Source organism: Phyllopteryx taeniolatus, chromosome 1, assembly GCF_024500385.1.
Source record: "Phyllopteryx taeniolatus isolate TA_2022b chromosome 1, UOR_Ptae_1.2, whole genome shotgun sequence".
Classification (NCBI taxonomy): Eukaryota; Metazoa; Chordata; class Actinopteri; order Syngnathiformes; family Syngnathidae; genus Phyllopteryx; species Phyllopteryx taeniolatus.
This window is the reverse complement of record NC_084502.1, coordinates 26186855-26209237: the sequence shown is the minus strand read 5'-3', so window position 1 is coordinate 26209237 and position 22383 is coordinate 26186855. Positions and strand designations below refer to the sequence as shown.

Here is a 22383-nt window from a genome sequence, read left to right as displayed (position 1 = left end):
CTGGATACTCCATTTCCCACATCCCAAAAACATGCATGGTAGGTTAATTGAAGACTCTAAATTGCCCGTAAGTGTGACTGTGAGTGCGAATGGTTGTCTGTTTATATCTGCGCTGCAATTGGCTGGCGACCAGTTCAGCTGCGATAGGCTTCAGCATGCCTGCGACCCAAGTGAGGATAAGCGGTCCAGACAATGGATGGATGGATGGATAATCAGCCAGAGCTGGTGGGAATGCAAAGTTATCAATGTCCTTTCACCATCGGTTCTGTCATACTGTGTTGCGTATTTTTGTTTTCACATTAAGGACAGAAGTCACGTTTTTTTTTTAACTCCTCATTAAAATCAAAAACATTCATGCAACACGTTTCTCCTCATGCTTTTGAGATTGTAGGGTGAAAGCTGCACTTGGCTATAGTGTGGATTGAATGGGTGGCAACAATGGGAAAATGAAATGCCAGTATTTTGAGGGGAAAAGCCCGTCAGCAATATTGAAAAAGAAAAGAACTATGAACTAGTTGATTTTTGGACAGGTGAACCAAACTTTGAACTCGTTTGCGTTGAAAATGAACTTTCCCAACACTGATCCTGCATTATTTTACATCGGAACAGGGCGGGCCCTAGCCAATGTGGCTATATGTAAACGTGTGTGTGTGCGCGTGTGCGTGTGTAACGTGTGCGTGTGCGCCTGCGTGCGTGTGTGCGTTTGTGTACTCCAGCGGGTACGATAAGGAAAGCGGAAATGTGCTATTGACATAAATTGACATTTGGAAGAATCGTATTGACTTAACCCGATTATGATGATGCTTGAGATACTGCACGTTGTGCGTTTTGTAATTAGTGAGCAAACCTCCAACCTGTAGGGGGCAGCACGTTTCTTGAAGCGAAACCGAAGAGACAGCGTCCAACTTCCTGCTGTCTGTCCCGAGGAGTGCAGGGCAAAATTGAGTGTGGCCATGGCTAAGCTCTTTTTGCAGTGGTTCAAAGTGATTATGTTCTGTTTTGCCGTCGATGCCGTGTTCGAGGATCAAGTGGGAAAATTTGACTGGTAAATATTATTGCGAACGTTTGAAAGACGTGCGCTTTTCTTTTTTGAAATAAAATGTAATCTGGACATGCTGATGTGTTAGCATCAGCTGCACTGTGTGCTATGATCTGGTACATGTATTTGGGCTGGAATTTGTATAAAAGAAAATGCTAAATATTTGTTTCTGTTTGCTGTCTTATTTTTTTGACGACGTGGATAAATATTAGCGTTTGGTAAGCTCTGGTAGTTACATACAGTACTTTACAATAAAGGTACTATTTTTAATCGATACTATTTTTTATATTTTTAATGACAGATACTATTTTTAATTTTACTATGACCATACTGGTTTTAATATTTCTTAATATTGATTTAATTTTAATTTTATTTTATCTATGAATTATATAATTTTTAATACTTTTACCATACACTACAGATGCTATATTTAATATTCTTTTTACAAAACTATTTCAATATGTTTACAAAACTTAACATTTCTAATATTTTACCTATACATGTACTCAAGATATTTTTACTTGACAGATACTATCTTCAACATTTTTATGCCAATACTGGAGTTTTTAAAAAATATATATTATTTACAGATACTGTTTTTCATTATGTTTTACTTTTCAGGTACAATTATTTTAAATATTTTTACTGCACAGACACTTAATTATTTTGAATACTTTTACTACACAGGAACTACTATTTTCGAGATTTTTACAGTACAGAAACTACTACTTTTAATATTTTTGTTATACAGATGCTGTACTATTTTTGTAAGTATTTTTACTTTTCAGGTACTAATTTTAAATATTTTTTTACTAAACGTTTATTTCTGCATGCCTACTTTGCTCTGGGTTCTTTTTTATTGTGACTACTGCCATTATTGTAAATTTCCCTTGTGGATGAATAACCAGAGTTCAAAACACACGCACTGTGTCTGTGTGTGTTTATCCATTCGGTTCACCCCAGTTGTATGATTCGTTAACATGACAGCTCTTTAGAACAACAAGGCTCTCACCTTTTTGCTGTCACCAAATTGTAAAATTGTATATTTGAAAACTAAAACCACATTTTATTTTTCCAATTAGTTCAGTCAATTTACGTATGGAACTTGCGGGGTTCAGTACTACCTGTACTTTGTTGTTCCAAAGTTAAGAAGCACTGATCTATCTATATATATAGATAGGGTGTGATGGTACACTGAAAATCTCAGTTCGGTAGTGTACGTATCTTGGTTGTAAGGTCACGGTTTGGTTCACTCTGGGTAGAGCAAGGACACAATGCAAAACCAACTGCTCATGTTTTGTGGACTCAGGAACACATTTAATTATATTTAAAAGAAAGAAGATTTACGATGTAAATCTTTTTAAGAAAGTGCAACATCAATGATTTGTCTTCCTTCAAGGAAATGAACAGTGCAAACCAGTGAAGGAGTAACACTTTGAGCAGTGGGAATAATTATGCTACAAAAACACAAATGATTGCATTTGTTAATGCAATGGCTCCATCTGAAGAGCCTGGCAGAGGCTGTTTAAATGGCGCTGCAAATTGACGTTCCGCCAAAGGCGTATCGCTAGCCGCGACATCCGCTTGACGGGGAGCTGAGCTGCTCTGGGTTTGTTTACAGACAGCCAGTTCCACCTCTTGTCCTTTAACTAATATGTTCTGAATGGGAACCTTAATAATCGCCAATCAAATTACACATTTGCCCCTGCATTTGATGCTCATCATTTTTATGATAGATAACTAGGACCTCGAGTTTTTTTCCTCCCCATTCAGTTTTTTTTTAATTTAATTTTATTTTTATTATTTTTTTTATAAACTGCATCTTCTTTAATTAGTATCCAAACACAGCATGTACATTTTTATTAACAGGAGGCAGCAATATGTTGGCAATGTCCGGTTTGCCCATTTCGACGCACACCTGCAGTCATCCAAAAAGGTGATTCTGGCAACTGAGAAAAATGTTTTTGCTGCAGTGAACATCAGGACTGGAGAACTTTGTGAGTATTTTATTGATCTGTTGTACGCCTCCCTTACTGGTTGACTTGGCAAGTAGCTCTTTTAATATCATGTCTGTCATAGTTTGGCGACATGTGGATAAGACTGGGCCGGAAGGAAATATCAATGCTCTTCTGCATCATGGACAAGGTGAGTTAGTCAACCAAAATGGGCACACTGAGCTCCATAGTTTTTACTGATATACTTATTTTGTCTCCTAGATGCTGTTCTGGTGGTGGGAAATGGCCGCATACTGCGTTCCTGGGATGTAAATGTTGGTGGTTTGAACTGGGAGATTGTGCTGGACTCCGGCAGGTGATAGACAGCTTGACTTGTGCTATTCAGCACCACGTAGTCAATGCCGTTGTGTAATGTTGTCATTTTTGTGCCAACATTTCAGTTTCCAGGCGGCATGTTTAGTTGGACAGCAAGACACAGTGAAGCATGTGGCTGTAATGAAGAAAAATGCCTTGTCTCTTCATTACCTTACTAATGGTCATCTAAAGTGGATTGAGAATCTTCCAGAGAGGTAAGCAACCAAATCTGGAGGAGAATACACTAAAGTGAACCCCGTATTCACAGTTCAATATTCACCGATTTGGAAATATTTTCTGTGGAACCTATCCTCAACATTTCGTTAAAAATTCACCTACAGTGTTCCCTTCCTAGATTGTAAGTTATACTTACTGCAATGAAAGGAGAGCCACAGTTACCAATGCACTTTTCAGCCATTTAGTGAACACCAGGAAAACAGTAAAACATAAATATGAGCACACTCACGGAGCAGCTGCTGTCGGCCACAGCTCTACCCAGACACTCCAGGCCCCGCCTCCTAAAGGCACATTTATGTACTTGGACACTACGATACGTACAGTGCCATTTTCTATATATTGTGCCTGCAATGTTTTGTCTGAGTTCAAATATATTTACAATGTTTTTATAAAGTGAGTTTAATTGAGTCTTGGTGTGTTTCAATAAGTTTAATCTTAAGTATTTAAAGCATTTGGGAGGGGTAAAATTATTATTTTTCGCAGATTTACACATATTGGGGCTGGGTAAAGAATTTATCCCTCATGCTAAATGGTGGTTCACAGTATTTGCAGTTTTTGTGCTCTTTGTTTTAACGCCCTAAGATGCCACAAGATTGGACCAAATCCTTGGTTAATAGGACAGTAGTAATTGGTGTCAAGGATGTATGTTGAAGTGATCCATCTCAAGTGAGATACAGTGGTGCCTTGAGATCTAAGTTGAGTGACCAAGCTCGTAATTCAAAACACGTATAACAAATCATCTTTCCCCACTGAAATGAATGGAAATGCCATTAATCCGTTCCAGCCCAAAAATAAATCTGTCTTTTGTTAAGGAAAATAGCATATTGTACTTTACGTAAACGTTTAGTAATAACAAAATCAGATAGACTCTAAAGGAATTAGTTTGTGCATCATGATTGATTGATTGCAAGTGCATGCCTTCGCCACTGGTGGGCAGTATAATACAGACATATAACTCCGCAGCAGGAGTTGTTAGGTTTTTTTTTTGGGAGCGGATAAGGACTTTATGTATGCCTTTGTGAGTATTATTATATCTTCATGTGTTGCTCCATTGTTTGTGTTTAAATATCCAACACTGATGCTACTTGTTAGCCCGTAAGCTAAGAGCACTTGCATAAGGCAAAGCTAAGTGGTTGTTTAAAATACATGTGAAATTCTCTTTAATGTTTAGTTTGACGGTAAATGTCATCTGCCAGTGGAATTGAACAGCTTGAAGCCTCTTCTTTGAAGAATTGTTCAGCCCAAACCGCTGCTACCAAAAGGGCTCGTATCTCAAATTTTCGCTCACAAGTTAAAGCAAAAAATCAACAGAACAATGACTCTTATCTCGAAAAAAACCCTCTTAAGTCAGGTCACTTGTATCTTAATCTATCTTGCAACTTGTATCTTAATGTATCTTGTATCTTTAGCCAGGGCTGTTAGTGGAAGTTACAGAAAGTCTTGGGCTCATGTATATTTTTTTCTATTGTTGAGTAGTTATCAAAAAGCTCAAACATACAAGCCATTTATTTTTAAGGATGATGATGTAATTTTTTGTCAGTTAAATTTGGTAGTAGAAAAGCCTAAATTAACATGAACCTGGTGATATACAAAAAGGATTGGTACAGAAAGGCAGGCAGTGTTTAGTTTGCATTATCGATTGGATTTTTTTGTCTTTCTAGTGAGACAGTGGATTACCAGTTTGTCTATTCTGGAGGAACTGGGGAAGTGTTTGCACTGGGGGTCCTCCTTCATTCCCACGTTACTGTTGTTACCTACAGTTTGGAAGATGGAGAGATAATCAAGCAGGTATTCTCACTATAGTAATAGTGGTATCTAATGGGTTTGTGGGAAACTTCATGTCCTTCATACCTGGCATTGACTTTCTTTCCTTGTTCAGGTTTCAGTTGAAGCGCCATGGCTGTCCAACATACGGGCCAGCTGTGCTGTGGTTGGTCAGGGAATACTGATGTGTGTGGATGGCGCCTCAGCCTCTCTCTACACACTTGATATTCATACACAAACACAGATGACCCAGATCCCTCTGCAGGTATTCCCTTGAATAAAATACTTTCCACGGTCCCAGATTTTTTTATTTGTTTCAAACTGTTTCCCCCCCTCTGTAGTCACTGGGACTTGATGTTACGCCCGACATCCGTCCAGTGTTGGTGTCCACCCAACCCAATCCATCCCAGTGTCCGCTCTCTGAGTTCTTCCTTCAGCTCAGTCCTGACCATTACCTGCTTCTCCAGCTCAACAATGGACAGATAGTCACACTGAGGGATTTCAAGCCTGTATGTATCAAACCTGCAACACTGTCGCTCGCAATTTAGATGTGTGTGTGCCTCTTTGAAGGCGTCTGTCTGCAAATCCTTAAAATTATCCTTACAAATTACAGTAAACGTCATTATTCATGAGTCATCAATTTCCCACCGCTAATGTTTTTAATTGCCTATGTTAATAGTTTCAACTGTAAATATACCACAAACTATGATCCCGAAACCCTTGAAAATCATTTTAAACTGCGCTCACATTTCCCTTAAAAATAAATGGATTACAGATGATTTGATGTAGAGAAAAAAAATGCACCAGAAGTCAATCAAGCTTTCATCAACTTGCATCCTGGAACTTTGAAATTGACTAGATGGCAGTGGGACACATTGTGGTTGTCTACCACCACTCACTTCTAGTTCCTTGTATGATTTTGAGCTTGTCTCGATAAAACCCTTATTTTGAAAGCGTCTCAGTTGACACTCGACACCTTTGTCTTGTAGGCGATGCTGGCTTCATTTGCCACCACTGGAGATAAAACTGTCGCTGCTGTTATGTCACCCAAGAATAAAACAGTGAGTTAATGTGTCATTTGAGTATTCTCTCTGCGTTTGAAGGGTTAACGTGAGGTTTGACAGTGCAAATCACTTTTAATGATCTTTCGATCTTTCTTCTCTTAGGCCTGCAATGTTAACCTGTTTAGTGCAGAAACTGGACGCAGACTTCTTGACACAACCTTGAATGTTAATATCGATCCTAATAGTGGCAAACCAGAAAAGGTGAGGGAATATTTTCCAAAGCCAGTTTTCCAGCTTCGTCACTTACCAGCAAGCCCGCAGTGGATTACTCATCTCTGTTAATTGACTCATTTGGACGTTAGCGTTGGCTTTCCGCGCCATGTTGTCATTGTTTTTGTTGTGTCTTTCAGCTCTACGTTCAGGCGTTCCTGAAGAAAGACGATTCTGTAGGCTATAGGGTCATGGTTCAGACTGAAGACCATACACTCAGCTTCATGCAACAGCCAGGTACAGATGTTGCTTTAAAAAAAGGGACAGTCCTGTGCTGCCATTTTTTTGTTACGCGTGAAGAAAAAGAACATCTAATGTACTCATTAGGGTTGCAGGTGAGCTGGATGGACTGCATTTAATTATTCTCCCTGTCACTATTAGTCACTGGCATAGATAGATGAACAAAGATACACTAGTTACATCCATCCATCCATTTTCTGAGCCGCTTCTCCTCACTAGGGTCGCGGGGGTGCTGGAGCCTATCCCAGCTATCATCAGGCAGGAGGTGGGGTACACCCTGAACTGGTTGCCAGCCAATCGCAGGGCACATACAAACAAACAACGATTCGCATTCACATCCACAATTAACCTACCATGCATGTTTTTGGGATGTGGGAGGAAACCGGAGTGCCCGGAGAAAACCCACACAGGCACGGGGAGAACGTGCAAACTCCACACAGGCGGGGCCGGGGATTGAACCCCAGACCTCAGAACTGTGAAGCAGACGCTCTAACCAGTCGTCCACCGTGCCGCCACACTATTTACAGTAAATAAATAATAGTAGTATTACAGTCCATGATTTTTGGACCAGTGAAGTGGTCTAGAACTTCATCTAATTTTGCTGTATTGGAGGGTCAGCATGTTGCAAACATCACAAGTGAAATGCAGTGCCCAAAATGAGCTTTACTATGATTGTAAAGGCAGGTGTTTCAATACAGCTCCTGCGCTGAGTCTCATGAGACTGTGCAGATGTGCCTCATGAAGTGGCCAATGAGTGTGTGTTTCACCACTTCGGTCAACAGGAGTAAGGCCTGGGCGATATGGCCTCAAAATAAATTAGTCAGATTTCCCCCTCTGCTTATAGAAAAAGCAAATTACAATTGTATTATTCAAAACTACTTTTGCTTTTTTAAATTTTTGCCCTTCTGGGGTTTGCTCAATTCCTCCTGATACCAAACAATCTTGTGTGTGTCAATGTGTTGCTTATGTATTACGTTGAATGCAAAAAATAGTGTAGAACCAACTGAACGTTTTTATTTTCTCTGTGGCCAAATGCATTTGACAAAATGACAGCCTACTTACTAAACAACCAGAAATAGGCTATTTAGGCGTACATAGTAACAATGAGCCAGTGTAATGAGGTCATTTTGATATCAAATACTGCCCCAAATAGAACAGACGCTCAGCAAAATAATAAAATCAAATCAAATCAAGGAATGATGAAAACACAAGATTAACTATTTAATTTGAAGTTGTGCTCCGTTTACAATCGAGCTGGTGCACGCCCATTTTCAAACATCACTACAGAGGAGGTATAAGAATTCCGCAGAGGATACAACAGACATCTCTCAATTTAAGTTATCTTGTGGAAGCTTCTCGATGCTGGATCCTCAATGTGCATTTCAGACAATTGAGACTCTCCTTAATATGGCTGTGTGACAACTACTTCCGTGTAGCTGCCCCTGGCCCGAACGAAGAAAGCAGACGATCTCAATGGGTGCAAAAACATAATTTTTATTTACTCTGCACGTGAAACTGGTGAAAATCAATCAATTACTGTAAAAGCCACGCTTGTTTACATTTATATTGCGTTCCATTTTCAACTCTAAACAGCAGCACATCTATCAGAGTACATGTGTCTGTGTTCATGCATGACCTGAAGTGACACCTCTGAATGACAACGTGAAAATCAACACATAAAATATGTATTGTATAGAAATATAAATACTGATGGACCAAGGGGGAGGCAGGTACATTCTGGGTCGCTTTCAATGTTTTGCGGAGAAAGAAACCTTGCAATCAAGAGACTTGAGATGAGCCCTGGGTGTGGCTTTAAAAAAGAGGAGCCTGTCCTGGTAAGTTGTTGTTGTTTTGAGCTAAGGTTCGTGGCTAGCTGTTAATTGTGGCTATTGGCGATGTGCTTTGAATTACGGACTCTGCAAAAAACAAAAAAAAATTGGCCTGACAAATAAACTAAAACTATTACATAAAATCAGATCAAGAGTATATCCTAACATTTGCTTTCTGCTGTGTTGCTTTACATGATGGTGTCTGTTTTCAGGGCGTGCCATGTGGACCAGAGAGGAGTCCCTTTCAGACGTGGTGACCATGGAAATGGTGGATCTGCCCCTCACGGGAACGCAGGCTGAGCTAGAGGGGGAGTTTGGCAAGAAGGCCGGTAAATGTCACCGCTGTTGTTTTGAAGCACCGAACCCTGCAGGGTTCCATGACTCACACCAAGACGGGGAGTCTGTGAATCATTTTGTTCCTTTTAGCTTCACTTTTTCTTTTTCTATCCCTTTTATTGCTGCACTTGGATTCAGCTATTCAAGGTAAAAAAAAAAAAAGTCTCTGCCCTTGTGATGAGTACAAACTCTAGGATTGCTTTCTCTGTCCTCTCTGTAGTCCATCTTGTAGTCTTGTTTCTCCTCACATTGTTCTTCTACAATCTATAGATAGCCTGCTCATCTGATAAGGTACACATAGGCTGGATATGCACTGCACAAAAACAACCCGCATGTGCTAATACCCAAATTGCATCTAAGGCCTGCTGCCGCACACTGCGCGATGCGCTCGAACCCGGCTGGATCGGATCATCGCATAAAAATAAGAGTTGCCGATGCGACCTCTACGGACGCCCTGAATAGCAAGCCTGTGTAGGTGTTTGATGCTGTATAGACAGTATGTTGTACATTATAACATTTCTTAAACCATAAAAAGATAGAATAATAGTTAAGGAAGAGGCAGGTTGCGAAAGATAGTGGATGTGGGTGGGAATAAAAGCGTGAGTGTGGATATTTTAAAGGGGGCTTGCTGACTACATTGAACGTACCCAGCGAGATATGTGCCACTCGCGTAGGTTTTGGTCACAAGCTTTTCTGTTTTGTTCATAAGCACATAATATATTAGGAATATAGTTAAGTATTGGTGCAAAACACTATTTAATGCTTGATATACGGCAATTATCTGGCTTGGGGCGGCGCGGCGCCCTTCCGGTGTCTCGCTTTCGTGAAAACCCGGAAATGTATTTTCAGCGTGAGTAAAATATTTTGTGCATTTTCATTGGCTGTAAACTGCGACCTTGCAACGGTGTGGTGGAGCAATTAAAATTTTGAATCGCGGCAAAAACAGTGGCCGACTGATCGGCCACTCATGAAAACAGTTGCCAAACCACGCACACTGCGCTACAGTTCAGTCTGATTCGGTCCCGTCGCTGGGCGTGCGGCAGCCTTGACTATCTATCGACGTGGGGTAGTGACAACATGGAAATAAACAAAACCGCTGACTCTTCCCATTGACTTAACTGTACTTCACTGGATGCCGTTTGCAAATATTTTGCTTATTTAAAGATTGAATGTGTGATATTTACATCATATTTGATGATTTTCTTTCATTGTAGTTTAGATTTTCAGCCGGTGTTTGTGTTTGGACCGACACCTTTGTGTATACGTCCCCAATCGGTTTATCTTGATGACGTCAAACTGTATTGACAGGACATAACTGATCTGTGCATTTACGCTGCATTCGCAGTGGGACATGTTCGATACGTATCTGAGATTATCATCACTTGGAATAGGCGTGATTCTAATCTGAAGATATCCGATTGCATGTTGTTGTTTCTTCTTGTTTCTTGTGCCACTGGAGGGCAAAACATTTGAAATGTGTTGTGAGAACCATGCAGCGCATGTATGAGAGACTGCAGGGCTCCCATTAAACATTGTCTGTGTTCTTCGCTTGTCCTCTTGTCAAGATGGCCTGATGTCCATGGTGCTGAAGCGCCTGTCCTCCCAGTTTATCTTAATGCAAGCCTGGATTGCTCACCTCTGGAAGCTCTTCTACGATGCGCGCAAACCTCACAGCCAAGTTAAAAACGATGTGAGCATTGAGACGCTGTCCAGAGACGAATTCAACTTGCAGAAAATGATGGTCATGGTCACAGCGTCTGGCAAGGTACTCCATTTAAGACTTGCCTTGTTCCATTGAAGATTTATTTCTTGTTTTATGTTTGTGTTTTAGCAGTGATCCCTAATCACCGCACTGGTCCGTGGGATATTTGGTACAGGGCTGCACAGGGAGACAAAAAAAAACCATTTTATTTTGAAAATCAAGTGCATCTGCCTGTGCCTCTACACAAGCATAACTACTCGTCTTGATCACTTAAATACGGTAGCAAAAAAGTAAGCACACAAGCTAGCAAAAATTTTGGGGAAAAAAGAATTGGGGAAAAAGACAAAAGAAGAGCTTCCAACAAAAAGAAAGCTGTATTTAGAGACTATCAGCAGCCCTACTTAAAATATGGGTTTATCGCTACAGGTGATTCTTAGGCACCTCTGCATAATATATGACGAGAGAATCCCAAATGAGCCAATGAAGCCTTGAAAAATTGCTTTAAGAAAAGAAAAAGCACATACCTTGCTTCCATTTCCAACATCCTGTCTTGAAGCCCTATTTTCTGCAATGAGGGTGACTAAAACAACATTAGTGGATTGGACATTGTTGGCATCCTTCTGCCTCGAGAGACAGTGGATTTCTGCACTGATACAAGTCATGCTGGCTTGCAATGGCAGTCCAATCCGAGGTAGGAAGGCCTTGTTGCAGTAGTTGCAATTCAATGCTTTGAGTACATCTGGTCTTGTGGCTTCGAGAGTTTCTCCGAGTTGGTTTCGCTCCTTTTTCATTAGTGGATTGGACATAGTAACACACTGCATTGCTTCCCATGATCCTAAGATGGGACCATCAATTCATCCATTTTCTGTACCGCTAATCCCCACCAGGGTCGTGGGCGCGCTGGAGTCCATCCCAGCTATCTTCGGGCGAGAGGCGGGGTACACCCTGAACTGGTCGCCAGCCAATCAGAGGGCACATATAAACAAACAACCATTCATACTCGCATTCACACCTACGGGCAATTTAGAGTCTTCAATCAACCTAGCTTGCATGTTTTTGGGATGTGGAAGAAAACCGGAGTATCCGGAGAAAACCCACACAGGCACGGGGAGAACATGCAAACTCCACACAGGCGGGGCCGGATTTGAACCTGGGTCCTCAGAACTGTGAGGCGGATGTGCTAACCATTAGGTCACTGTGCAGCCAGATGGGACCACCCCCCTCTAATTATTGCAACTGCATTCAGCATAATCCTGACTTGCAGTTTTAATTTGTAGTTTTATTTGTTTCTATGTTGGTCTGTCAAAATAGTCATTAAGGCCCGCCGTACAGCGAGCAACCCGACCAAACACCCGTCGCATCCATCGTGTTGACAGAACTTTAACCCGATGGAAGTACAACCCGCCAAAGTGGCTAGTGGGCGTGGTGGTGGTACTTTGGTGGGTTGGCAGGTGTTAATGTCAAGCCCTGCCTGTGATTCAAATTTTGAAATTGCAGCAAAACTAGTGGCCGACGGTTGGCCACTCATGAAAACTAGGTGCCAAACCCTGCACGCGGCGCAAAAGTTCACTCAGTTTCGGCTGTGTTGCTCGGTGTGCTCAGGTTCTGGGTGCAAAAGATTTGGGGACCACTGTTCCACAGCCAATTGCACCGATGTCTGACATACGTGGCTGACGATGAGCATACCCTTCTCGTCTCTTCAGCTTTTTGGCATTGACAGCAAGACTGGTACGATTTTATGGCGGAACTACTTGGAGAACGTCCCATCCAATGCAGCCTTCAAACTCATGGTGCAACGGACCACTGCCCACTTCCCTCACCCCCCGCAGTGCACATTGCTCATCAAAGACAAGGTATGCCACCAAAAGATCTCTGACGAAGGGTGGTTTAAATCTGTATCAAATATTCCTTTTTTAAAAATTTTATTTCTGAGGAGTTTGTTTTCCTACCAGGACACAGGCTTGACCACACTCCATGTATTTAACCCCATCTTTGGGAAGAAGAGCCATGTTGCCCCACCTGCTCTGTCTCAGCCAGTACTTCAGTCGCTCATGCTTCCACTCATGGACCAGGATTACGCTAAAGTCTTACTACTTGTCGACGACCAGTATAAGGTCAGACTGCTCACAGGTACAAATAAACATTGTTGTGGCAGTGGAAGCATGACTGAGCTTTTTTTTTTTTTTTTTTTTTTTTTTACACTGCAGGTTTCTGCCTTCCCCTCGACAAAGAATGTCTTGCAGCAGCTCCAGGAAATGGCTTCTTCTATATTTTTCTACCTGGTGGACTCCAGTCAGGGGAGACTGTCTGGATACAGGCTGCGAACGGCAAGTGACTCCTGTATTACGGTATTTGTCTATAATGTCTACACCATCAGTGACCAGTATGATACAGACATGCGTATATTGTGCATGGAGACCAAGGAGACAATCGCTGCTCCTCAGTAAGGATGCTGTCATATTAGTTGTTCTTCGCAGATGATAAAGTATACAGTATATGCCTGTGAAAACTATATTGTCTACCTTTGTGTGCAAATGTCCCTTTATTAGTGAGTTTCGCTGCAGTCCAGTCAGTCACACCATTTATTTTACTTCCTTAAATACATTCAAATCAGTCGCCTTTCGGCGAAAATTGCCGTTTTGAACTCAAAATAGGCCATTTCTGTGAATTGTACAGATCCGATGAGTTTTTCTTACGTTTAAGCAACATTTGTCTTCATCAGATCAGCCAGTGTCGTATTTGTTAGACTGGTCTTTTGTATTTTCGCGTTGAAGTGCTGCGTGTCATGGCCCTAGTTGTGGTCCCAGCGGAACCGCGAAGCACACGTAACTTCCGTGACAAGAGTTGATCCGCTAGTACATCTTGTATTAGGAAATGCGCCTCCATTTATCTAATTAGTTTACGGATGTTAAAGTTAAATGTATTAATCAACAGAGCGATGTTAGGGATTATGTCACAACACACAATGAACTAACTTCAAATTTAGGAATGGCCAATAAAAACCGAAAAATATTGTACTTAATATTTTCCTGGAGGATGCATTTGGGATTAGCCTTTGAAGTTGGTAATAGTGAAAAATGAAGTGAAACAATGATTGTAGTCAATTGTTTTCCAGAATGAGAGCACTTAAAGAGGAGGATGCTATTCATGTGGCACAGCCTGAAGCAAGCATCAGGTGCAGGTGGAGATGAGCCTGGCTCAAATTGGAGGCCAAAATAAAAAAGCAAAGAAATTAGGCAAATTTAATTGTAATCCTAAATTTGTATATCAACATGTACTTGAGCGGTGTAAACAAAAAAATTTCTGCGTGACCAAAGTTTCTTTATTTTTCCTTATTGTACTCTTCAGAGTCTTCCAGATTGCTTAATTTATGTTAAAATCAAAAACATTATCTGCGGGAGCCCGGGGATCCCCCCAGAACCCCCCCAAAGTTTTTGTTTTTTTTGCCACATTTTTCATGCTTTTGGTGTTTGCATGTCTGGTCCTTAGGATTTATCAATTGAGCTCATCTGGGAGGTCGTCATCCCCACAGAGGTACAGAAAATTGTCTCGGTCAAAGGGAAAAGGCCAAACGAGCATGTGCACTCCCAGGGCCGTGTAATGGGAGATCGCAGCGTCCTCTATAAGGTAAGTAAACTCTACTTTTCTCCTGCAATGTTTGGTCAGAAGGATTTCCATGAAGCACTTCCCAGTTTGTATTTTACACTCAATATTCTGGCTTTTTGTATTGTACAGTAATCCCGTGTTATTCACGGCAGATAGGGAACGAGCCCTGCCGATGGCAATACATTGACCATAAGTTCTCGTTCTGCAGTGATGCGGACTTTGTATCAGTCCGTTGTGGTAAATAAAGAAGGAGCTAAGCCGAAAGGCGACGCTCTCAATTTACCGGTCGATCTATGTTCCTACCCTCACCTATGGTCACGAGCTGTGGGTCGTGACCGAAAGAACAAGATCCCGGATACAAGCGGCCGAAATTGGTTTCCTCCGCAGGATGTCCCGGCTCTCCCGTAGAGATAGGGTGAGAAGCTCGGTCATCCGGGAGGATCTCAGAGTAGAGCCGCTGCTCCTCCACATTGAGAGGAGCTAGATGAGGTGGCTGGGGCATCTGATTCGGATGCCTCCCTGGTGAGGTGTTCCGGGGACGTCCCAGCGGGAGGAGACCCCGGGGACGACCCAGGACACGCTGGAGAGACTACGTCTTTCGGCTGTCTTGGGAAACGCCTCAGGATCCCCCATAAGAGCTGGATGAAGTGGCTGGGGAGAGGGAAGTCTGGGCGTCCCTGCTAAAGCTACTGCCCCCGCGACCGGACCTCGGATAAGCGGTAGAAAATGGATGGACGTTAAAGTTCTCGTGATTCTTATGTCCTCTAGTACCTGAACCCCAACCTATTGGCGGTGGTGACAGAGAGCACAGACTTGCACCAAGAGCGAAGTTTTATCGGCATCCTGCTGATTGACGGCGTGACCGGTCGGATTATCCATGAGGTGGTGCAGAGGAAGACCCGTGGGCCGGTTCATGTTGTGCACTCTGAAAACTGGGTTGTGGTAAGCTTTGCTGTATTCTGGATCCTATTAAGATCCAATATTACAGACCCTTTCCAAAAAAAAATAATTTCATGGAAAAGTTTATTTCCATAATTCCATTCAAAAAGTTTAACTTTCATAGATTTTAGATTCAGGGCCCACAATTTGAACAATTTCAAGTATTTGTTTATTTTTACATAATTTGGGCTTCCAGGTCATAAAACCCACGAAATAAGAAATACAAAAAAATTCAATACAGTGAAGAAATGAGCCCAAATTTTGCAGGCCATAAATGTTTTAAACTGAGTGTCACACACTAATCATCTACTAAGCTCAAAGGACCTTCACAGGTTTCGCCAGGTGTCATTAAATTGCTTCAGTTTGGTTCAGTTGTCTAAATTGGGTTCAATATGGGGAAGACTGGAAACTTGACAACTGGCCAGAAGACCATCATTGATACCCTCCATAGGATGGGTAAGCCACAAAAGTTCATAGCTAAGGAGGTTGGGTGTTCACAGAGTGCTGTGTCCAAACATATCAATGGAAAGTCTAGTGGAAGGACAAAATGTGGCAGGAGAAGATGCACCAGCAAAAGAGATGACCGTGGGGTTCAGCGGATTATCAAATTTAGAAGATTAGAAGATTCAAGATTCTAGCAGAGATCCAGAAAGAGTGGAATGAGGCGGGAGTCACAGCTTCAAAAACCACCACATTCAGACGCATCTGGGAGATGGACTACAACTGTCGGGTTCCTTGGGTCACAGTGCTGTGTCCAAACATATCAATGAAAAGTTTAGTGGAAGGACAAAATGTGGCAGGAGAAAAGATGACTGTGGGTTTCAGCGGATTATCAAACAGAAGATTCAGTATGGAGATGCAGATTTAATCTTCCAGCAGGACCTGGCCCCTGCCCATACCGCCAGAAGCACCAAAACCTGGTTTGATGCCCATCCCATCACAGTGCTGGACTGCCCAGCCAACTCGCCCTAATTTATTTATTTTTTTCTACAAAAACTGAGATGTATATGGTAATTTCTTCAGTGTTCTAATTTTCTGATTTTGTGGGTTTTATGAGCTGGAAGCCCAAATTATGTAAAAAATAAACAATGAAATACCTGAAATTGTTTACATTGTGGGCCCTGAATCTATAATCTATGAATGTTTAACTTTTTGAATGGAATTATGGAAATAAATAAACTTTTCCATGATATTGAAATTTTTTGGGAAGGGTTTGTATATCCCATTTTGCCTATTTGCAGTACGAATACTGGAGCACCAAGTCTCGCAGGAATGAGTTTTCAGTGATCGAACTGTACGAGGGAATGGAGCTGTACAACAGCACCGTGTTCAGCTCTCTGGATCGGCCGCACGCACCCCAGGTGCTGCAGCAGTCTTACATTTTCCCTTCGTCCATCTCCACCATGGAGGCCACACTGACTGAAAAGGGCATCACCAGCCGCCATCTGCTCAGTGAGTTTGAACGGTTCAAATGTTTAGATTTTTCCCCAAAATTTTGTCAACAGCAACAATTTCAATACCATTTTTTTCCACAGTTGGCTTGCCGTCAGGAGGAATTTTATCACTGCCAAAAATGTTCCTCGACCCTCGGAGGCCTGAGATAATATCCGAACAGAGCCGGTAAGCCCTTCAGTTTGCCCTGCTTGTGTGTAATAATGATCAGTTGAGTGTTTCAATGTGTCAACTGCGGAGGTAATGGGCAGGTCAGTTTCGATGACGTGACACAACTTTAGCCAAATCTCCTTTGTTTATTTATGTATTTATTTTTATGTTTGATATTTGGGTGTAATGGTTGGGTAATTTAGCGTTCCCACTAGAAAGAGCAACTACACAGTGCTTTTAGCCACCTATGTAATGTTAGTATCCCTAAGATCGCAATCTACAAACATACATTTCTAGTTCTCATGCTTTGTTGTAATTTCCAGGGAAGAGAACCTCATCCCTTATGCTCCAGAGTTGATCATCCGCACAGAATGGTTCGTCAACTACAATCAAACGGTTTCAAGAGTGCGGGGAATTTACACTGCCCCTTCTGGACTGGAGTCCACATGTTTGGTGAGTCTGCCATCACTGAATCTTCAGTGTTTGTGCAGTGGTGTCTTGAGATATAAGCAGCGCTGTGGACTCAAGTCTGATGACTTTGACGCCGAGTCAGAATCGAGTCACGACTTTGATGACTTTAGACTCGACAATATGTTACAAGACTTGAAACTCAGCTTGGACTTGAACAGCAATGACTCGTGACCTCACGTAGACTTGAACCCATTGAGTTGAAACGACTTGCTACTTTGACCAAAGCACTGAGAAACCAAAATTTGTAGCTTCTCTTTCTACGGCTATATGTGTCACTTATTGTTATACTAACGGAAAATATGAAAAGTGTCAACATAATGTTGTGGATCTTACTGATTGTGTTTGATCAAAGTCTACCACACTTATTATCTGTAGACAGTTAACACCCTGATAGACACGCTCTTGTAAAGGAATTGACCAAGAGACCATTCTTTCACACACTAAGTAATAGTTTCATGAAAAAAACAATACAGCATAAATCAGCAATACATGTGACAGTTAACTAAGGGATACCGGTACATTCCCAAAACCACTGTTAACATACACAGAAATGACAACGACAGTTAACGTAACAATAAGGACGTTAATTCTTGAAAAAAAGAAAAAAAATCCTCCTTGCATTGTGGGAATCGTGCGGCTTGACATCACGTATGCTTGTTTTGTTAGCATTAGCAGCTAGCTTTGCGAGCTATCACGCAAATAGTTACACGGCGGGCTGACACGGCGTTATCTGACCTTCCTGTAGGTTACAGTCTGGTTTAGTCAGTGTAGTGTTATGAAGAATCAGTCTTGTATTTCTGTTTTTTAGTCACTTTATTTAACGATCGATCAGCACACAGGTAGCATCTATTCGACATGAAATTTGATTCTTCTTCGTCTCTTTTTGATGTAATATTACATGGTGCCCTCGAGTGTTCCAACTGAGATTCCACAGTTGGATAAAATTGTTGCATTGATAACAAGATGAGAAACTTCTCTTTTTTTAAATTGCCTTATAGGATGTTTTTGATACTCACAAGAAATGCCTATTTATGTTTGAAATTGCCTCACTAGAAATGTTTGTAGACAAGAAAATGCAGTTTCCTGCTATATGCACAATGTGAATTTAAGAAAAACAATGTTGATTATCTAAAAGAGGAAACCAATTTGTCTTTCATTAATAAGTGAAATGTCTCATTTTCTCGTGTGTATTCATAATTGCTCTTTAACCAAGCAAATCCTTACTTAATTATTCCGATAGAATTGTCAGTAGAATACTTGATTACTTATTGCAGCACCACTGGATGCAAATTCTTATTTGTGACAGGTCTGTTTCATGGCACTTAAGAAATAAAGTGAGAAAAAGTAAGTCATAGCATTCCACTTTCATAGAATAACTGAAAATGTACTATCTACAAGACTTTACGCCACTCTGATCGGCATGATCGGTATCGGCCAATAATTAGCAATTTATGCTGATCGGCTTTAATCGCATAATTCGCCGATCGGCTCCACAAAACACATTTACTCCATGTCGTCGTCGTGTACAGTATATTAGAATCCAAAACCTAGTTTATTTTTAGCCTTGTCGCGTGTCTTTTGACATAGTACTGTAAATATCTGACCACCAATAAAGTTTATTTAAAAAAAAAAAAAAGATGTCGGCGGTGTGGGACAGACAACACGTAAGACTCCAAGAAAAATTTGGTCTTTCACTATTGTCAGACTACTGCAATAAAATCTTGTATCTTGCATTAAAGAGGATGAAAAATGGAAAGGCAGTTGGTCCTGATGACATTCCTGTGGAGGTATGGAAACATCTAGGAGGGATGGCTGTGGAGTTTTTCACCAGCTTGTTCAATAGAATTCTAGCGCGTGAGAAGATGCCTGAGGATTGGAGGTTAGACAGGAATCCCCGTGGACCATGATGTTTGCAGGTGACATTGTGATCTGCAGTGAAAGCAGGGAGCAGATGGAGGAATGCACTGGAAAGGAGAGGAATGAAGATTAGCCGAAGTAAGACACAATATATGTGCATGAATGAAAGGGGTGGTGGGGGAAGAGTGAGGCTACAGGGAGAAGAGATAGCAAGGGTGGAGGACTTTAAATACTTGGGGTCAACCGTCCAGAGCAATGGTGAGTGTGGTCAGGAAGTGAAGAAACGGGTCCAAGCAGGTTGGAACGGGTGGAGGAAGGTGTCAGGTGTGTTATGTGACAGAGAGACTCTGTTGGGATGAAGGGCAAAGTTTATAAAACACTGGTGAGGCCAGCCAAGATGTACGGATTAGAGACAGTGGCACTGAAGAGACAACAGGAAGCAGAGCTGGAGGTTGCGGAAATGAAGATGTTGAGGTTCGCTCTCAGAGTGACCAGGTTGGATAAAATTAGAAATGAGCTCATCAGGGGGACAGCCAAGGGTCGATGTTTTGGAGACAAAGTTAGAGAGAGCAGACTTCAATGGTTTGGACACGTCCAGAGGAGAGAGAGTGAGTATATTGGTAGAAGGATAATGAGGATGGAGCTGCCAGGCAAGAGAGCTAGAGGAAGACCAAAGAGAAGGTTGATGGACGTCGTGAGGGCAGTTGCTGTTTGAGATGAGGATGGAGGAGATAGGCTTAGATGGTAAAGGATGACGCGCTGTGGCGACCCCTAAAGGGACAAACCGAAAGGAAAAGAAGACGATTCCAATACAACCACATCCCGGTTTTTACGATCACTAGGCTTCATCTTGTCAACTCAAACGCGACTGGATACATTCGTTACCATGGCGAAAACAACAATAATGGATCGCGCCATGTGTTTATAAGAACAAAATGGGGAAAAACGTATGTTGGTGGTTACCGGTTACCGTTCGTTTAAGGCTTGCTTGAGCTATGTTCCCGTACTTTTAATACGATACAGCTTGCAAGCAGGCAACAAAACGTTATGTAGCCTAGCAAGCTAGTGCTAGCACTAACGGTTGGACGTAAACAAAGCGGCGTTATGTTGAATCATGCTCTAAGGTTTCGGTGTGTGTTAAGTAATTTAATTACAATAAAGTAATAACAGTAAGTTAGCACTGATTATTTCTGTCCTGTTGTAATGTTGTAAAGCAGTGATTTCCAACCTTTATGGAGCGAAGCCACATACATATTTTAGAATTAAAAAAATGTCACGGCACACCACCAAACAAAAATGTCACAAAGTGGATACTTTAATTACTGTATGTACTTCCTGCCGTCTTATAGAAGATTAATTTGTTCTGTCTGTCACTATGCCTCACTGGTATAAATAGATGAACAAAGATACATTATTTATTATAAATATTTGTTTTGAGCAATTAACTATACAAGTATGTACAGTAAATGAACAAGTCATTTAAATAGACACATTGCTCGATCTTGTTATCGTTTTTTTAAAACAACTAGGATCCATGTGACAATGGTGTTACCCTTTAAGCAATGGATATTTGAACACAAACAGTGAAGCAACACATGTAGACATAATTAGGGATCGGGGCAGATCACATGAGTTTCAGCTGATCAGTTTCAAATAATCCAAGGGTACAAAGATCTTATCAAATGGAACAGTAATAGCTTGGTTTTATACTACACAATGTAACGTTTCTGGCTTTATTTTTATTTTTTTGTACCGGTAGGTAGAACAAGAGTGACAGTAACAGACACGCATGCACTCACACAGTCGGCGTGTGCTCTCTGGCACTCAGAAGCAGAGCGCTTAGTGGGCAGTGCCTTTGTCCCCATAACTAGTGTTTGGAGGGAGAAAGAAAAAGGCTTTCACGCTCGTTAAGAACAAGGACACACGTGAAAACATTTTTCTTACACGGACGGCCGACACAGTCGGGTAAGCCGAAAGGTACTTCTTAAGCCGCTTCGCTGAGCGGCTTTGTCAAAGAGTTGAGAGAGTAACAGACAGGTTAGCATATGTGATGCATTCAAACGACTTAACTCCAAATACGAGTTTAACAAATGTGATTTTGTAACAAGTAATATATCTGTATCTGTTTTCAAGTACTATGTAAGTTGTTAGGCCAAGGTTTTAAAACAGTTATTTGTATATAATTCACAGAAGTTAATTTTTACTTTTGTATTTAAGTAAAAGTACAGACTGAAATACAGTTGAATCACTACTTGTACCTTTTCCAGTTTTGTTTTTTTTTAAACGAGTATCTGTACTTAAGTACAGAGTGTGAGTACTTCCGCCACCTCTGCACCACACTAAGTGACCCTCCCTCCAACAGGTGGTGGCATACGGTCTAGACATCTACCAGACCCGCGTCTATCCCTCCAAACAATTTGATGTGCTGAAGGACGACTACGACTACATGCTGATCAGCAGTGTGCTCTTCGCGCTCTTCTTTGCCACCATGATCAGCAAGCGTCTAGCTGAAGTCAAGCTGCTCAACCGGGCCTGGCGGTAAAGCGGTCGCCAGCTGCGTCCCTCGTCTTTAGACAGCCTGATGCTGCACGTTGGACCTCAGCCCAGTAAGATGATGGGCATAGGTGTTTTAAAAAAAAAAAAAAAAAAAAGGCCCGTAAGGAACTGCAGGAGTGAGGGAGGGGAGGGCAGCAGAGTTGTCAAAGATTAATGAAGGTTTATGTGTTGTTTTTTTAAAACAAAATATTATTTGCAGGTAAAGGAAGAGGTCATCCTGGAGTAATTGTATTTGTGCCATGTTTGGATGAACTCTAGCTAGTACTTGAATTTACTAATTTGCTGCAAATAAGTGTGAGTGGATGACAAACCCCACTAATCACCTAAAGCAGCCACATGACTGTCATTAAAATTGTCTCCATTGTAACAGTTTGAGATTATCAGTCCCATTTTTGAGGGGGACACGGGTATTATTTTTTTTTATTTATTATTATTATTATTTTTTTTTACATCTGAAGTTTTTTGTCAACTACATTCTACTTTGACTTAGGCGGAGACGCAGCGTAGAGTGCAAAAACAACAGCATGTTGGCAAGAAGAGACAGTTGCCGATGCACTTGCGGCTATTTTCAATATTTGGGGCTGGAACTGAGTAATGGCTTTTTGATATAAAAATAAATAGT

At 41.5% G+C, this 22383-nt stretch overlaps 1 protein-coding gene across 1 annotated transcript; it reads left to right on the top strand.

Annotated features, from left to right (window-relative positions):
* Positions 1-890: 890 nt before the first annotated feature.
* On the top strand, positions 891-22128 carry emc1 (ER membrane protein complex subunit 1). The gene is made up of 22 exons (XM_061783801.1): positions 891-1045; positions 2909-3036; positions 3119-3184; positions 3256-3349; positions 3435-3563; positions 5247-5373; positions 5465-5614; positions 5691-5858; positions 6339-6410; positions 6516-6614; positions 6764-6860; positions 8905-9021; positions 10594-10793; positions 12434-12583; positions 12683-12844; positions 12938-13057; positions 14220-14357; positions 15105-15278; positions 16517-16727; positions 16811-16895; positions 17201-17330; positions 21568-22128. The coding sequence occupies exons 1-22, from the start codon at positions 954-956 to the stop codon at positions 21745-21747; spliced, it is 2889 nt and encodes a 962-aa protein (XP_061639785.1). The 5' UTR covers positions 891-953; the 3' UTR covers positions 21748-22128.
* Positions 22129-22383: the final 255 nt, after the last annotated feature.